Raw genomic sequence first — 16,897 nt, 5'->3', positions numbered from 1 at the left:
TGCGCTTGTTCTTAATCAGGGTACACAATAGCTCTCGTGTTAATGATTGAGTAACCTCGAAGTCATGGTTACTATGGTGTGAAGTTTGAACAATGCACTGCCACTGAAACGATTTCACAAGAGAATGTTGCAATAACTTTCTCAAACAAAAATAAGTTCCATGCTTTGTCAATTCTTTTATGTGTGAGACACTGAGACCTAGATTACTGACACATTTAGTTTAGGATTTATGATTTCTCTACCACTTTCTGATTTGGCATAGGTTATCATTTATCATATCCTGTTATAATTAAAATCAATAATGAAGATATCATAATCAAGCTTGTAGTAATAAGTTAAAAAATTCTATTTAAATTTTCAAACAGTATTTAAATATTTTGTTACTTTTTTTTATATATATACAAAGGAGCCAGAGGCCCAAATATTTTGTTACTTTGACCCAAAGTAAATTATGGTCATTCAGATGAAAATAATCAAAGACAATGAGTGACTAGCCAATTATCAACACTGGGCAATAAAGGTTACTGTTTGGTGAAGCCCAAATTTACCGAAGGGTTTTGCAATAAAGTTCCAATATAAGACCTAAAACGGTCCAATCCATGAAAAGAAAGAAAAAAAAAAGCCTAAAAAGACGTGGTAAATTTCCTGGAAGTACCATACTACTGCAGCTTAATTTATTTTTTTACCAGTGCATGTGATGCATAAGTAGTTTAAGTAGACACAAAATATACACTTAACATTTACTCAAATGTTAAGGACATATCACCAGGATCTTAGGGCTAGGGGTGTCCAACTTGTAATTGTCTTGTATGGGAGACAAAGATTTGCAACCTACTAAAATACTACTACTACTCTACTAGCAATAAACAAATCTTGGAGCATGGCATCACTCTTGGTTCCTTGGACATCCACAACAGTCAATGCCCCTTTTCAAGCAAAAAAAAATAAAATACTAGTTTCCGCTGTCCACGCCTAGCCATAACCCAAGTTCATGGTTCATAATCCTTATTTATTAACCTTTTTTAAATTATCAAATCAACGTCTTTTACTATCAATTTCATGGTTGATAATCCTAATTTGCCACACTTCCCCATATGTTTTACGCATACAATATTAGGGTATGGATTAGATTGCATTGCTCATTGCAATCCACACAAAAAATCATTGAGAAAATCTTGACAGCAAATACTCATGACTGGTTTCCACACTAGAGAGAGTGGCATATACTGTGTGCAGAGGCAGGGTACGTCTTTTTAGAAATTTGTGGCCCAAATTAAAAGCACGGCCACTATTGACTATACTCTCTCTATGAACTTAATTAATTAATTTTTGTTTTGAGGTTTATTATCAGAGTCATTGTAGTATCTCTATATTATAGTAGTTACAATAATTATAATATTTTTAAAAATATTATTAAAATTAAAATAATATTTTTTATTATTTAATAATACTTCTAATATTATTAAAATATAAAAAAATTATTTTTAATTTTAATAATCCTTCATAGTCACTCACTCCATCCTCTGTAAAGACGGACATACTTATGCCTCAAAAGCTGATGAATGCAGAGCCTTGGTTTGAATTTTAGGTTTACAATTTGCAGGTGTCATGTGGCTGTCTAAGCCTACGCTATGCTATGCATTCATTCCCTTTACTTTTCCATTTGGATGGATTCGGAACAAGCCATACTATGCACTCCAAAGATTTCTACCTTTTTATTTCCACCCTAACAATTTAAAGTCAGAATTTGACAACATAGAAGTAAAGCCATGAAAAAAAAAATAACAATGATGTGTAAATTAAAATCACTAAGTAGCTAATTGAAATTACACATGTAACAATTTACTTTTAATTGAAGTTACATAACATGTGCCCTCATTAGAGTCTCCCCACCACTAATTAAGGCATGCAGCCAAAAAATTTCCGCACACTCTGCTCCCTCTTTTGTGCCTTTCTCTTATTTCGAGCATTGAATAGTACTACCATAGTTACTCCTACTCCTAGTACAAGTATTAAATCAATTTCATTACAGCAAAAAATAAATGATGACAGCCAGTAACTTTCCACTTCTTTTTTCACTCCTCCTTCTTGAGCTTCACAACTTTTTCAACTCTAAAATAATAATAATAAAAAAAATTTGTCACCCATCAATTCATCCCTATTCCAATATATATTAAATAAATGTTCTTCTCTAACAAAAAATTGTCACTTAATATAGAGAAATTAAAAAAATAATAAAAAACTATAATAAAACAAAGAAAAAGAAAAATTCTAGTCTGTTGAATTTGGATCATCTACATCAACCGATCAGACAAGCTGGGAAGTCGCCGGAAAAAGTTCAAACTCGCCGGCGGCATGGGATCCCTGAACATTGGGTGTCTCAAAAAGTAAAAACCCAACGCCACCGCAACCATCTTGGGCGGCACCGTATACAGTATTATAGTAATAACAAGGCACACCCCAATGAACAGCTTTGTCGCCCGTGGGTCCCTCCAACTCACAAGGGCCTGAACCCTCTCCCCTTGGGTAGCAAAATCGCCCAAAACCGTTTGGACCCGGGCCGCAAGCATCCTCAACCGATCATAGCGAACCCGAATCACCTCTGCGGGCTTCGAACTCGGCATAGTATCAAATTCCTCGTCAAGCTCATCAGGGTCAACCGCTTCCGACTGGCTCAACCGGGTATCCATCCCGGCTGGTATCTTTGGTCTGAAGCGGTAATACCAAATTCCAATAAGAACCACGTATAAGAACCCGGTTGGGACAACCAAATCAGGGTACCAAACAAGAACCAAATACAAAACGTGAAGCAGAACCGTTGTTATTGGGTTCCTCCACCTTCTTATGTCATCTAACCATTTTGCAAGCCCAACGGCCCAAGCCAAAACCGCAACGATTCTGAACCAATTGGCCTTACTCTTCCTCATGCTCCATGCGTGCGAGTCTGCGTCAAGCATGTAACGTACTACCTCGTGCCCCAGCGGCGGCTCCGACCGCGCCAGCCACTGCGCTACCATCTTCGTTGCGGCACCTCGGAGGGCCTCCTGCTGCGCCACGCCAAGGGGGCGGAGGTAGTGCATTCTGGGGAGAAGAGGCTGCCCGTAGACGGCACACGTGTCGGGCAACAATGATGGGCAGGCGAACCGGACGGCTAACTCGATTTCACCCATTTTCTTGAGCCCGCTTCGTGTGAGGACTAATAGTGGGTATGAGTTTGTGTAGATCCTGTTGCTCTCCAGCGTAGATACTCGTATGCGTACCTTCCCTATGCGGCAGTCTGGCTTGTCCTCTGCCACGTCAGCGAACATGCGCCAGTTGTCAAAGACTCCAATGGTTAGAACGGTACAGGGGTCATAGACCTGCCATGTGTACTGTTCATTCCAACGTGGATCCAACGAGTCCGTTACGGTGCGGGTTCGGACCCATTTCTTGCCATACTTGGCTACACAGTAAGCATCGGTCGAGCCCTTCCCTGGGCCCTTTGTTTTCATCGGAAGGAGGCCGCGGGCGCCGAGGATTCCCAGCTCCAAGATTCCGATCGGTGGTTTCCAGAGCTGCTTCGCAGTGGGGCGGAAATCGCTGCACACGTGAGCGGCCTCGTCGAGCACGTGATAGCCACCTTCTAGGCAGAGACGGAGGTGAACTCGCCCGCAGTAGGATCCACCACCTCCACCTCCTTCTAAGGGGAACCATTTCGCAGGCACGTGGCGCTCGTCGATTCGCTGCTCGATTGATGTCAATGGAATCACGACGTGGCCTAAGAGTGCAGGTTCCTTGCTCGTCCGGTCTTCAACAAGTAGAATCATGGAATCTTCTAGAGGCTCACCGGCGACGAAGAGAAGGTCTTCGTTCCAGTGGAACGACAGGCTATGGTGGTTCATGCTCCCTCGCCTTGTTCTACCTGACTGAAACCCTAACTGCACCTTCACTCTAACTTCTGGAGCCGTTAATGGTGGCAGATTTGGAGCAATGCTTAGGTCTTGAGCTTCGATTACAGTCACGCGCAGGTACCAAAGCTTTGGCGATTGGTATACCTTTGAGCGCGTGTGAGCCACGTATGGCGCATCTGAGATCCAAGCTTCAGCGAACGCATCGTCAGATTGAGTTCCAATCCAAACAGAAAGCTGAATGTCGCCGGAAACTCTTCCCGGAATCTGATCGGCGGCAACACCGTCTAGACGGTACCACTGCGGAGCAAGTGGGCTATCGGGAGGGTCACGAACTGGCACATCGGAGAGATCAAAGCAAACGCCGCCGAGGAAATTCTCCGACGGTGAGTCCCAAACTGAGATCTCCAATGTGGCGGTGTTAGCATCAGTTTTGTTGCAGCTCAAGGCAAAGACCTGATTCCACTCGGGCGAGTCGTTGGATTCGTTGGGACGGTAACTCGCTGGTTTCGACTTCACGTAGTGACTTGACGTTCGAACCTTAACGTACGGACCCTCGCTTGGTGCTAACCCTCGAGCTTTCACGATTCTGACGTACAAGTACTGCATTGGTTCCACCAGATCGTAAGGGTGAACACGTTCGGACTCAACGCCGCCGTGTTGCTTCGTCGGAATAACCTTCGGAGAGTAATCGCCGGCGCCGTTTGGTTTCTTTAGAATTCTCACTCTCTCCCCTTTCACCGCCTGCATCCTCCTTACCTCCGCCGCCGCCGGGCCTACGGGAGGAGGGTACTGCATCATCTCCGGCGGACCACCAGAACCAGTACCTCCACCGCCAATCTCCGTCCCCTGTGGCGGATCGTGATGAACGTGAACAACTGGCGGCGGAGACTCCACCACCACCACACGCGGCGAGTGAGGCTGTGGTTCAGGAAAAGGCATACAATGTGGATGCATCTGCGGCGGTTCCATTGTTCCTGGACCTTCAAAAACCCTCCCTTCCTCCACAATCGTTACCCCATGCGGTCTCCCCCTCTCTTGCTCCTGCTCCGGCGGCGGTCCACCCTCCTCAGGTGGCGGAACCTGCGGCGGCCTATCATCCTCAGGCAACAACTCGTCATAGTAATAAATCTTGAGTCCGATTTCACCTCTTACCCAACTGAACACACTCTTCTTCTCCAAAGTGAAGTAAACAAGGCCTTCTTCCCCTCTCCTCGCGAACTGTGTTCCGTACAGCTTCACCCTTCCAAGGAAATGGTTCTTCTTCCCACTAGCGTTACCAAACTTTCTGTCGTTGTAGACCTCAACTTCGAGCTCCTCGAACTCCATGTTCTCCGGGTCGGAGACTATGAACTCCATGGGCTCGTTCCAAACCGGATTCAGCTCCTTGAACCGGGTGGTGGTTCTTTTCCTCTGGCCGTCGAAGTCCGCAACCACGTAAGGGCTCGAACTACCTTGTCCATCTTTCGGAAGAAGGTTGCGAGCGTCAACAACCTCCACCACCACCCTCCTCACGGTTCTCGCCGCCTGCTGTAGCTGCTGATGCTGCTGCTGCTGAAGGTTTAATGGCGTCGTCATGGTCTCATCTTGTTGGCCTTGGAATGATGTATTTCTCTCTCACACACAGAGAAAGACACTGTGGCCGTTGATGGCGGTGAGTGGTACTATTGTTTTGATGATGGGGTGTTTGGGTTTGGGAAAATGAAAATTGAAAACAAACAAAGGTTTGTTTTTGGTGTTATGGTGTGCCTTTTTTAATTTTTTTTATTATTTTCTTTTTTATTCTTATTTTTTATATTCGGAATTCGGAATTTCGATTTTGGAGATGGTTGTGATGACAGTGGGCAGATTAAGATTCCATGCTCTCTCGCGAAGGTTTTTCTTTCCAACTTTTTTTCCTTCCTTCTTCTTTCTCTCTTCCTCCACTACATGTTCGTTATCCACCTCAGCGTTACTTCTTCTTAAATGATTTTTTTGTGAGAATATATGTTTTAGATTTGTTTATTGATATTTTTTTATCTTATTTTATTCCCTGACTTGTGAGAATGACCCAAGCACCTCCCTTTTTTCTATTCTTGATTCTTTGATCTCTCTTTTGCTGTTGCAACAAAATACCAATTGTGAAAAGTCTTTATTCTAAATTTCTATATCTAGGTTTAAGAGACATAAAACTGCTAAATCCACATGTGTACTTGCGATAATGATAATAACATTTCGTTTTACTTACATAAGTTGAATGATTAAACTTTCATACTATAGAATTGAATGTTGGATTTTTTTTTTCATTAAATATCTTCTATTTTTGCTGTATGCCAATATAATTTTTTCACACATAATTTTTTGTCTTAGCTTTCCCTTCAATGAGAAGTAGGTGATGCCTACTAGAGAGAAACTTTACTTTTGCTCTCTTTATCACCCTTTGAATCTCCTATAGTCCTATTTGCAAAAATGCTATTAGCTTAGAAAATACAAAATAATGTTTTTAAAAGGAATCATAGATGTATACCAAGCCATATCCCCATGATTATTCAAAACATTTGAAACTTTGTTTGAACATATTCATGTATATGAACATGGGCATGTAATCCTCCTTAGAAATAGGGCTACGTAGACAATAACCAAATCAATGGAAGCTAAAAGGGAAGGCACTTGATTCCGCGTCCCAACCGTGGGGCCTTCCCTTTTGTCAAAAAGCACCTACATTTTGAATAAAGTGCTAGGACAAAGCATCGCCTTTATCTCCCCTTTGGTTCCGTTATTCCTTCCCATGCATCGTTTGTCAACATCTAATAAGGTCTTAAGCACTGTCGTCCATCGCTTAAACTAGTGTTCCTCCACCTCCCACAAGTTACCACTGCAACTTCCATATATCCCACTTGTGTTCAACAAGCTCTTCTGTTTTCAGCATTTCAAAATTGACCTATGATGTATTATAATAATAATATATAATGCTTATCTTTCCTCTACTAGTGTATAATAGATTTGGAATGTTCGGGGAGTGATGCTATAACATTAATATATCTTAAGAAAGGCGGGAATATAAAGAAAATAGTTTATGGTATTAAGAGAGACCTAAACAGTTTAGGTTCTTCAAGCAAAGTGCCTCTCTTTTAACATCGGGAAGGGAATTTTTTTTTTTAATTTCCTCATATTCTATGAACACTCACAAGTTAGAAGATAGGACTGATGGCCATGACTCACAACTTTATAGCACAGATTCCAAAGAAGCTTCCCAATCCCGCATCACTATACTGTGGTCTTTTGATCTTTTCAAATTGGTGGATAGTTGCAGAATCTGATCCTGCTGTAAGATAAAAGTAAATTTTGATATATGGTGGTTTCCGATTTGGCATAATTTGGATCAGGGTACTGAATGAGGTCAATGAAGATTGATGAGCACTATATTTTAGAGAATCATATGCAAAGGAGGTGTTGGAGAAGGAACTAATGAGAAGAAAGTTTCCTAGGAAATAACCTTATTTTGATTGTATACTGCTTAAGATTGTCTTGATTAGATGCACTTATTTTTATGCTATCTTTTGATTCTTCTTGTTAAAATGAGTTTGGATTATTTTGGGTGACTAAATTAGTTTGGATTTGGTGTAAAATAGTGTTTAGATTTGAGCCGCAAAGTTGAAATACTTGACATTGATATATTGCTATAAATTGGTGTTTAGATTTGAGCAGCAGCAATTTTGTGTTTCTTTCATCCATAAGTTAATGCCGGATAACTTGATACTGAATCAATGAATGAAAAATTGTGATGGAGATACAGAGCATACAGAGATGTGGCCTTGAACCTGTCCCAATTAACGCCACCAAAGTTTCCCCCATACTCATTCTATATATCCTTCTGACTGATAATGGATCATGACATAACTCCTGTTTGTAGATATTAACGTTGGAAATAAAGAAGAATAAAGGGGACATTATATTATTGTTGTTTAAGTACATGATAGTGATACTTCGTTTTATATTTTGATATAATATACAAATTAAGATCCATGACCTGAAGTAGTGGGTATATACATTAAGATGGTGCAGAGGATTGAAACTTGCGAGATATTAAAATCCCCAAGGAAAATGCTATAACAGCAGTTATAACAATTCCTTTGTTTTTCCTGAAAACCTCAACTACACTTCTTACCATAGGCTCATGCTCCCACTTCCTTAACATTCCTTCAGAAAACTCCCCAATTTGTGCATTCTCAATTCTTTTTACTTCCTTCTCCCTGTTACTGTCTTCTTGGATGCGATCTCTCCCCACATTATCATCATCAACAATGGGTTCTTGGCGTTCATGTTGTTCTTCTCTTTCAGCATTGCCATTTGCAGCTTGCTCTTGCCTTTTGTTTTCTTCTGCTCTTTCAACGGTTCCGTTTGCTGCTTTCACAGCCTCACTTTCTTTGTTCACTTTGGGGACAGTCACGTAAAGGATTCCAGCATCGAATCTTCCGGCTACTTTATCAGTATCGGAATCCACCGGCACCGGAAAGGTCAAATGAAATCGGACTCGTTTCCGCTCATTTGGGTGCCTTTCTCCTTTAACAATTATACGACCATAGCTATCAATCTGAAGTTTCACCTCTTCCTTCTTGAATTCTGAAGAGACAAGATAAAAAGTTAAAAACCAAAAATGGAAAATTGAGCACCAGTTCTTTCTACAAGAAGTCTCGTGAATGTAACTAAATGATTCTTACGTGAACAAATGAAGCAAGAAAACAAAAATAAGGATATAACCAAGCACTTAAATAAAATAGATTCACTTTCTCTTACTATGGAGTTTGTTTATTCTTCTACATTCATATTCATTCATATTCATATATGCATATTCTATTTCTTCAATGTTCAAATGCATTTGGGGGTGTTTGGTGAAGTACCTGGAAGATCCACCAAGAGATAATGTCCTGCAGAATCCTCTGTCCAACCAGAACTGGGCACGATCTCTTCAACGACAGGACCTCGTGATGAGCTTGTTCTTGCTCCTGCTCCAACTCTTGCGCTGCTCCTTGTGCTTGCCATTCGCAATTATCAAACTATAATATGATTATGACTCTGCTTTAAATTTCAAGAATTTGATGTTCAGGAGCAACAAGTTTAGTAATGGTAATTTCAGACAATTTGTTTGGAACTTGCAGAAGCTATATATTTGACAATTTGTTATGTTATATGAGATAAATTGCTTGCTGTGGCTACCATTTGCGTAGTTTCTTTCCCTGTTGATCAAGTTCATTGGGCGCCTTAATTAGCTTGCTTTGCTTGCTTGAACATTAATGTTATTCCAAACTTAAGCTTCAGGAACCTGTGAATTTGGATAGGCACACTATTTGTAGCGTTGTAGCATAGCATGTGCAAAGGCACACTATTCCTTGCTTTGCTTATTTCCAGGCTATACCCTCTTTCGGCGGAGTTTAGTTCATACTTCATAACACGCTAACTCATTTTTAAACCTTATATTATGGTTCATATAATCCTTTTGAATCTTCTAATACCCAAATATGTAGTATAGTTTTACCATATATCTGGTTAATATTTTTTTATTTTTTTATGATTAAACTATTATTTCTACCCACTAATATTTAAAACACTGACAAATTTATTTATGAGAAAATAAACTCATTTTATACTCAGATAAAATAGACTTTGATGTATCCAAATTCTAAAAAGTTATATAAAATTCTTAAACTAACTCTTAATATAACTTATCTTACATCTAATTCAATGTATTTTCTTTTGTAACAAATAGGAAATTTGAAACATACGAACAACATCCCGCCAAACAATCAAAAGAGCATTTTTGTAAGTTTTTAGTTTTTTTTTTTTAACACGGTTACAGGTAATAATATTGTTGCTTTCTTACTAAATATTATCTCAATTGGCAAAAGGAATTACGTAATAATTTTAGGGTAAAGGACAGATAGGTCCTGAGCTTTTAATTCGTGGACAATTAATTTCCTTAAGAATAGAAAATACGAAATGATCCCTAACCTCTCAAAACGCCTTACAAATTAGTCCTTCCATTTAATCTGCTTTGCAACACGTTATAGATTCGAATTACCTGGCGCTTATGTGGCATAGTAATGGGTACATGTCTCCAGGATGGTGTGAACGGGGCTGACGTGATCGACTGGAGAAAGTAATGGGACGTTGTGGTCCTTGGACACTAAGATGACGTCATTTCGGACAACGTTTTGCAATGGTTCGTATGAGATATGCCAATGCTGCCCATATCAGTCACAAACAATTGCAGGAAGCCCTATCACTAACCTTTTCCCTCCAAAAAATACAACGCTTCGTCTCCGTGTTGTCGTCCTTGCTGTTCTGTAAAGCAGTTCCATTGAAGCTTTGTGGTTATACTGCATCTGCCGTGGAGAGCGATAAGTACATTATTCAAATTTGTTGTGCTTATGCCCGTTCTTTGTTATCAATGTCATAGGATGGGACTGATAGGGACTGTAAGTGACTGTTGTAGGTGATTAGTTATGGGGTTAGTCATTTGTCAGGTATTGTTTAGAGAGGTTCTGGAGATTTTGATAATAAGGGTTGGTTTTGTGTTGTGTTGTGGATTGAAAATTTTGCAGATGGTTGATGTATTTGGTATTCCCGTGTTCTATCATGGGGATAAATTTTCAAGGCACCTACCGGTGAGTTAGTATATCTGCATAGTCAAGTTGAGAAGTTTTCTCCGATGGACTTGGATTTTGTCAATTTTGGAGATTTGGTCACGATGTTCAAAGGACTAAGATATCAATCGTATAAGGAGGCTTACTAGTATGATCCAAAAAGTAAAGATATGGAGTCAGGGTTGTATGTACTGAGGGGGGATGCAGGGATCAACCAAATGCGACAGGCTAATTTGAGGAATAAAGATATGAAGAGTTTTACAATTTTTTTTTACCATCATGTTGACCAACCTGAGATCGCAGATGATGATTGTGAGAAAAATGACGAGGTTAAGGAAGAAGTCGATCCAAATGACTTGGAGAAGTTTGATGACTTATCTACTGATGATGATAGCGATTGCAGTGAGGAAGATGAGCTATATAAACCACCACCAACTGGTTATGAAAGTGGGAGTGAGAGTGATGAAGATGATGAGGGCATAAGGGTTAGAGCTGACAAAGGGAAGAGGTAACAAGTGTCTCCATCGTCGATGAAAGGGGTTGAACCTAAGGAGAAGCCAAAAAAACAAGCAACACATGAGTCTAAAAGGCAGAGATTTAAAGCAAGAAGAGTGGGCTCATTTGGAGAAGGTTCCTCAAGGTCTACTAGGCCTGCTAAACAGTCCAACACAAGTAGGCCAGGAAGACAGTCCAATAGATCTAGGCCTGCTCAAGAGCCTAACATGAGGTCAGTCATTGCAGAGTATGTCAGTGATATAGACACAGAAGATGAGGACATTGTGTTTGAGTGTGAGTCTGAGGAGCTGCATACCCCTGTCTCATCGGAGGATCAAGGGAACAAACCACACTGGCCTGAGTTTGATAAACAGTATGGCTTTGGAGAAGGTAGATTTGAGCTAGGCACAATACAATAGAGAAGTTCAAGGAGGTTGTGAAGGATTCATTTATTCCTGGGGGGAGAGAGTTGGTATGGATTAAAAATGACAAAGAAAGGGTTAGAGTTGGCTGCAAGGGTGAGGATTGTCCATGGATTGCCCATCTCTCTTATAATAAACAACTATAATGTTTCCAAGTGAAAACATATATGAGTGAACATACGTGTGCAAAAGATCTGAGAAGCAATGCAACTGACTAACACTGGGTCAGCAAAAAAGTGGAGAAAAGGATGACCACCCATCCCCACATGAACACATATGAGGCTATTGATTTTTTAAGAGAAGAGTTCGATCTAGTTCTACATCCTAAAATGGTTTATAGAGCTGTGAGGGAAGCCAAAGACAGGATCATGAGCAACGAGATAGAACAGCATAGGAAGATGATAGACTATCTAATGGAGATATATAGAAGCAATCCAAGGTCTACTGCCTTGCTACATGTTATTCCCCAACCACAAGCACCCCAACATTCGAAAAAATGTATATATGTTTCGATGCCTGCAAGATGGGATTTAAGAGTGGATGCAGGCCTTTGATTCTTTTGGATGGAGCATTCCTCAAGACCTATCATGGAGGCCAATTACTGTCTGCTGTGGCACAGGACGCTAACAACCAGTTTTATGTGATTGCTTATGCTGTGGCCAGGTTTGAATCAAAGGAGTCATGGAAGTGGTTTCTGAGCCTACTACAAAAGGACATTAGAGATGTGCAACAACATGGTTGAAGTTTTATGTCCGACCAGTAAAAGGTTAGTAAGTGACTTTCTCTACTTAATTTAAATATCTATCTTGCAATTTGATGAAAACCCTTCTCGAATCAATCTCTGTTAAGGTCTGATGCCTGCATTGAAAGAGATAATGCCAAATGTACATTTGTGGAATTGTGTCATGCACATGTGGAAGAACTTCATCAATCGTTTGAAGGACTTATACATCAGGAAAATTGTGTGGGACTATGCAAAATATACGACTGTGCCTGAGTTCAAGGCAACAATGGAGAGGCTGAAGGAAGTTAATCAGGATGCCTGGTCATACCTGATAAAATTTGATTCTGCAACATGGGTAAGGGCCTACTTCAGTCATGGTCTAAAAGTGGACAACCTTACTAACAATATGTGCGAGTCTTTCAATTCCAATATTGTCAAGTATAGGTGCAACCCTATACTCACAATGTGCGAGGAAGTGCGCTGCTACCTCATGAGGCGTATGGTTCAGCACAAGAGACTAATAGACTGCCATCACGAAAAGCTTGCACCAGTTCAAGAGAAAAGGTTGAAGCGGCTTGTCAAGGCGAGTAACAAATAGATTGTGGAGTGGATTGGTGATAACGAGCGCATGCGATTTGAGGTCACATACATGGGATCTAAGTTGGATGTGGACCTGATCAAGCATACATGCACATGTAACAGATGGCAACTAACCGGTCAGTGTACACTTATGTTTCTCTACTTGTTTTTTATTGTCTTTGCCTGCCTGCTGGTATTATTATTATTACGTGAAATTGTATTTGCCTAATTGTTATCCTTTCATGCATGCCTGTTACGAATTTGTTGGATTTTTTGGAAAATGAATGCCATGTACTCATGCAGTTGCAGCAATCAGAAAAAGGCATGACAACATGGAAGATTATGTGCATCCATGGTTATGCATGGAATCTCTGAAGAAAACTTACGAGCACTTTATCCAGTCTGTTACTAGTGAAGAATTCTGGACATGGACTGATCAGACAAGGCCTGCTGCACCTATTATCAAGAGACCAATCGGTCGTCCAAAGGTCCATAATAGGCAGAAAGACCCAGCAGAAACTGTTATTGAAGGTGAAACTTTGAAGAGGAGTTTCTATGTGACCTGCAACAAGTGTGGTCAAACAGGGCATAACTATAAGACTTGCAAGGGTGCGCCATCTAATAAAAATGGGAAACCTAAGACCAGGAAACCAAAGAAAAAGACCCATGACAACCTTTCTTTTGTGGTTCTGCCACTTTCACAATCAGCATCTGAGGCAGAAGTACTTGACTCGACTAAGGATCTTTTTATCCCCTCGATAAAATATTGAAGGATTTAGTTGTCAATTTTAAAAGTGTTAAAGGACCTATTTGTAGTTTTTAAATTTGTTTGATGACTTTACCGTCTTTCTTCATTTCAGGGTGAAGAGCATAATTCATTTATTCCAACCAACCAGGACCATTCTGCAACTACCACAACTCCAGATATGGTCCAACAACAAGCTACTCTAGAAGCTGCATATCTGCCTGTTTCTGCAGTCCCTGCGAGGCAAGACCATGTTCCATTCAAACCTCCAGCCAGAGTTCCAGCAAGGCCATCCAACAGAATCTTGCGATCAAAACAACTAATTAGAAGGAAGGATGATCGCAAACAACATGTTCAAGGATCATAGTAGCCAAGTGCAGAAGCAACTGAAGGACCATCTGATGAGACTCTGGCTACAGCAAGTACTGGAACTAAAAGAATGTTTCGGTTCATCCCCACCCCAGGAGTCAACAGTTCCAAGAAATGATGTTGCTATCTTAGGAAGTCAGTCATAGCTGATGTAAAAAATTGGACAAACTTATTTTCCTTTGTTATGCAATGTAGTATCTTTTTGGAAAAATTATGATGCTCAGGTTGTGACCTGTTATGATACTGCTTATCATATTTTGTTAGGATTGTAACCCTTTAAACTTATCTTATGGTTCAATGTTTAATGATCCAACTAGTTTAATGAATTTTACATACCCGGACCATCAACATGATATTATATATAGACATTTAAAGACATAATGTTACAACAACAACATATTATCATTCATCAAAAGATAAACATAACTATATTATGTCAATTGTTCCTCACAAGAGCGATGCTCAACATCTAATAACACCTAATAACAACAACAGCAGCACAAATTACTATCAAACATACAATAATAACCCAATAATCATCAAGCCAGACAAAGTACTTGCAGTGGGATAGATTTTTCAACTGCAACATCAACAACAAAATCAAAATTCAGCTAAACACATGAACCATCCTCAAACTTCACAGAACCATGTTACCTTGAAGAAAGGGCACCCAAGAAACAACCGGTTAGGGTTAGTTAGCATCCTGGACTTGTACAGTACAACATACACGCCACACCTGCACATCGGAACAATGTCGTCCTTCTTGTCTCCAGCCCCCATGCAACGAATGTGAGACATCAATTGGACTCATTGGGTGCTTGAAGAACCTTTGTCACTGGCCATAGACGCCCTAGACGCAACAAACCCCTAACTATACAAGTGTGATGGTGTTTAGGACCAATTTGGAGAATTAGGGCACCTTCCAAAACGTCATCGTTTTGGAGGCAGAGCAGAAGGACCTAGTTGTCCTCCATTTGAATGTCAACATTTCAACCTACCCCGTAACAGATACATCACTCTGTTATCGCCACATGGATGTCATATCAGACCTTTCCGTTTGACATTAGAGAGCAGATTGAACGGAAGGACCAATTTGTACGGCGTTTTGAGAGATCAGGGATCGTTTCATATTTTCCATTCCCGAGGGAGTTAAATGTCCATGAATTAAAAGTTCAGGGACCTATTTATCCTTTACCCATAATTTTAAGATTTAGAATTTAAAACATAACCTCAATAAAATTGTAAAATATAACTAAAAACTTCAAACATTCAAAAATTAATATTTTGGTAAAATATGTTTATTATCTCTAATGTTTTCGAAATTTTTTAAAATAATTCTTAACGTTTAACTTGAATCAATTTTATCCTCAACTTTTAGGTACGAAGGAAGGAGAAAAATATATCTATAAAATCGTAAAAAACTGTGAAAGAAGAACGGGATACTTAGATCAGGTTAAGTGCATAAAGAATAAAGATAGAGAGATTTTGACTCAAGATAAGAAGATCAATGAAAGGTGAAAGAGCTACTTCTACGAGTTATTCAATAAAAGACAGAAGACTCTTCTAAACCTTGGTCGATTATGCACGAGGGAAGAAGATCAAAACTTCAACTACTCTTGAAGGATTGAAGACTTCAAGATAAAAGAGACTCTAAAGCGGATGAAAAATGGCAGGGCAGTAGGACCCGATAATATTTTTATTGAAGTTTGGAAGGGCCTTGAAAAAAAGGCATCAGTTGGATAACCAAATTTTTTAATGAGATTTTAAGGTCAAAGAAGATGCCAGATGAGTGGAGAAAGAGCACCTTGGTACCTATCTACAAGAATAAAAGAGATATATAGAGTTGTAGAAACTATAGAGGAATCAAGCTCATGAACCATACCATTAAGTTATGGAAAAGGGTGATAGAATGGAGGTTGAGACAAGAGACACAAGTAACAGAGAATCACTTTAGTTTTATGCCAAACAGATCCACCACTGAAGCTACATACCTGTTAAGAATGATGATGGAGAGGTATCTTAGTAATAAAAAGGATCTACATATGGTGTTTATTGATTTGGAAAAAGCGTATACTAAGGTGCCAAGGGAGGTCTTATGGAAGGTTTTGGAAAGGAAGAGAGTAAGAATCACAAATATTCGTACAGTTAAAGACATGTATGATGAGCTATAACTAGTATGTAGACTTAAGGTGGTGTGACAGAAAAATTTCTTATTGGTATAGGATTACACTAAGGATCATCCTTAAGTCTATACCTTTTCACATTAGTTTTGGAAGTACTCATAGAGCATATCCAAGAGCTTGTGCCATGGTGCATGCTTTTTGCTAATGATATCGTCCTTATAGAAGATTCAATGATAGACCTAAATAAGAAGTTGTATTTATGAAAAAAAGCTCTAGAAGTGTATGGTCTGTGCAGAAGTCGTAGCAAGACGGAATATATGGAACGTAAGTTTGCCGCCAAAGGAAAAATCTTAATATAGATGTGAAAATTGGAGAAAACATCCTACGAAAAGTTAAAAGTTTTAAGTATTTTGGGTGTATCATACAAGATAATAGAAAGATTGAATAAGATTTAAATCATAAGATCCAAGTAAGTTGGTCAAAATGGTGGAGTGGGTATGGTTTTATATGTGAAAAAAAGTGCTTTTAAAACTTAAGGTAAATTCTATCGCACTACTATCAGATTGGTTATGCTTTATGGTACAGAGTGTTGGGCAGTCAAAGAGGAACATGAACATAAGTTAAGCGTGGCAGAGATGAAGATGTTGAGATAGATAAGTTGTCATATGCAATTGGATAGAATAAGGAACGAAGATATAAGAGAGAAAGTTGGAGTAGCACCTATTGTGGAAAAGATGGTAAAATCACGTCTCAAGTGATTTGGACATGTGAGAAGAAGACCGACAGAGCAACTAGTCAGGAGGGTGGATGAGATAGAAGCTGGACAAGGGGTAAAAGGCAGAGGAAGACCTAGGAAGACCATCCATGAGGTGGTTAAACGAGATCTACATGTAAATAGTCTCTCTATAGACATGATACATGATAGAGCTC

The 16,897-nt window shown here is 39.7% G+C and overlaps 2 protein-coding genes across 2 annotated transcripts; both read right to left on the bottom strand.

Moving 5' to 3' along the window:
• Nucleotides 1-2,136: 2,136 nt before the first annotated feature.
• Nucleotides 2,137-7,560, bottom strand: LOC112710547 (protein QUIRKY). Its single transcript, XM_025762817.3, has one exon. The coding sequence runs from the start codon at nt 5,463-5,465 to the stop codon at nt 2,295-2,297; it is 3,171 nt and encodes a 1,056-aa protein (XP_025618602.1). The 5' UTR covers nt 5,466-7,560; the 3' UTR covers nt 2,137-2,294.
• A 228-nt stretch (nt 7,561-7,788) lies between these two features.
• Nucleotides 7,789-9,312, bottom strand: LOC112710554 (uncharacterized). The gene is made up of 2 exons (XM_025762824.3): nt 8,768-9,312; nt 7,789-8,489 (listed from the first exon to the last, which is right to left on the bottom strand). Exons 1-2 carry the CDS (start codon nt 8,907-8,909, stop codon nt 7,918-7,920), a joined length of 714 nt encoding a protein of 237 aa, XP_025618609.1. The 5' UTR covers nt 8,910-9,312; the 3' UTR covers nt 7,789-7,917.
• Nucleotides 9,313-16,897: the final 7,585 nt, after the last annotated feature.

The sequence above is a fragment of the Arachis hypogaea genome, chromosome 1 (assembly GCF_003086295.3).
Source record: "Arachis hypogaea cultivar Tifrunner chromosome 1, arahy.Tifrunner.gnm2.J5K5, whole genome shotgun sequence".
In the NCBI taxonomy this organism is placed as follows: domain Eukaryota; kingdom Viridiplantae; phylum Streptophyta; class Magnoliopsida; order Fabales; family Fabaceae; genus Arachis; species Arachis hypogaea.
This window is presented reverse-complemented; position numbering and strand designations above follow the sequence as displayed.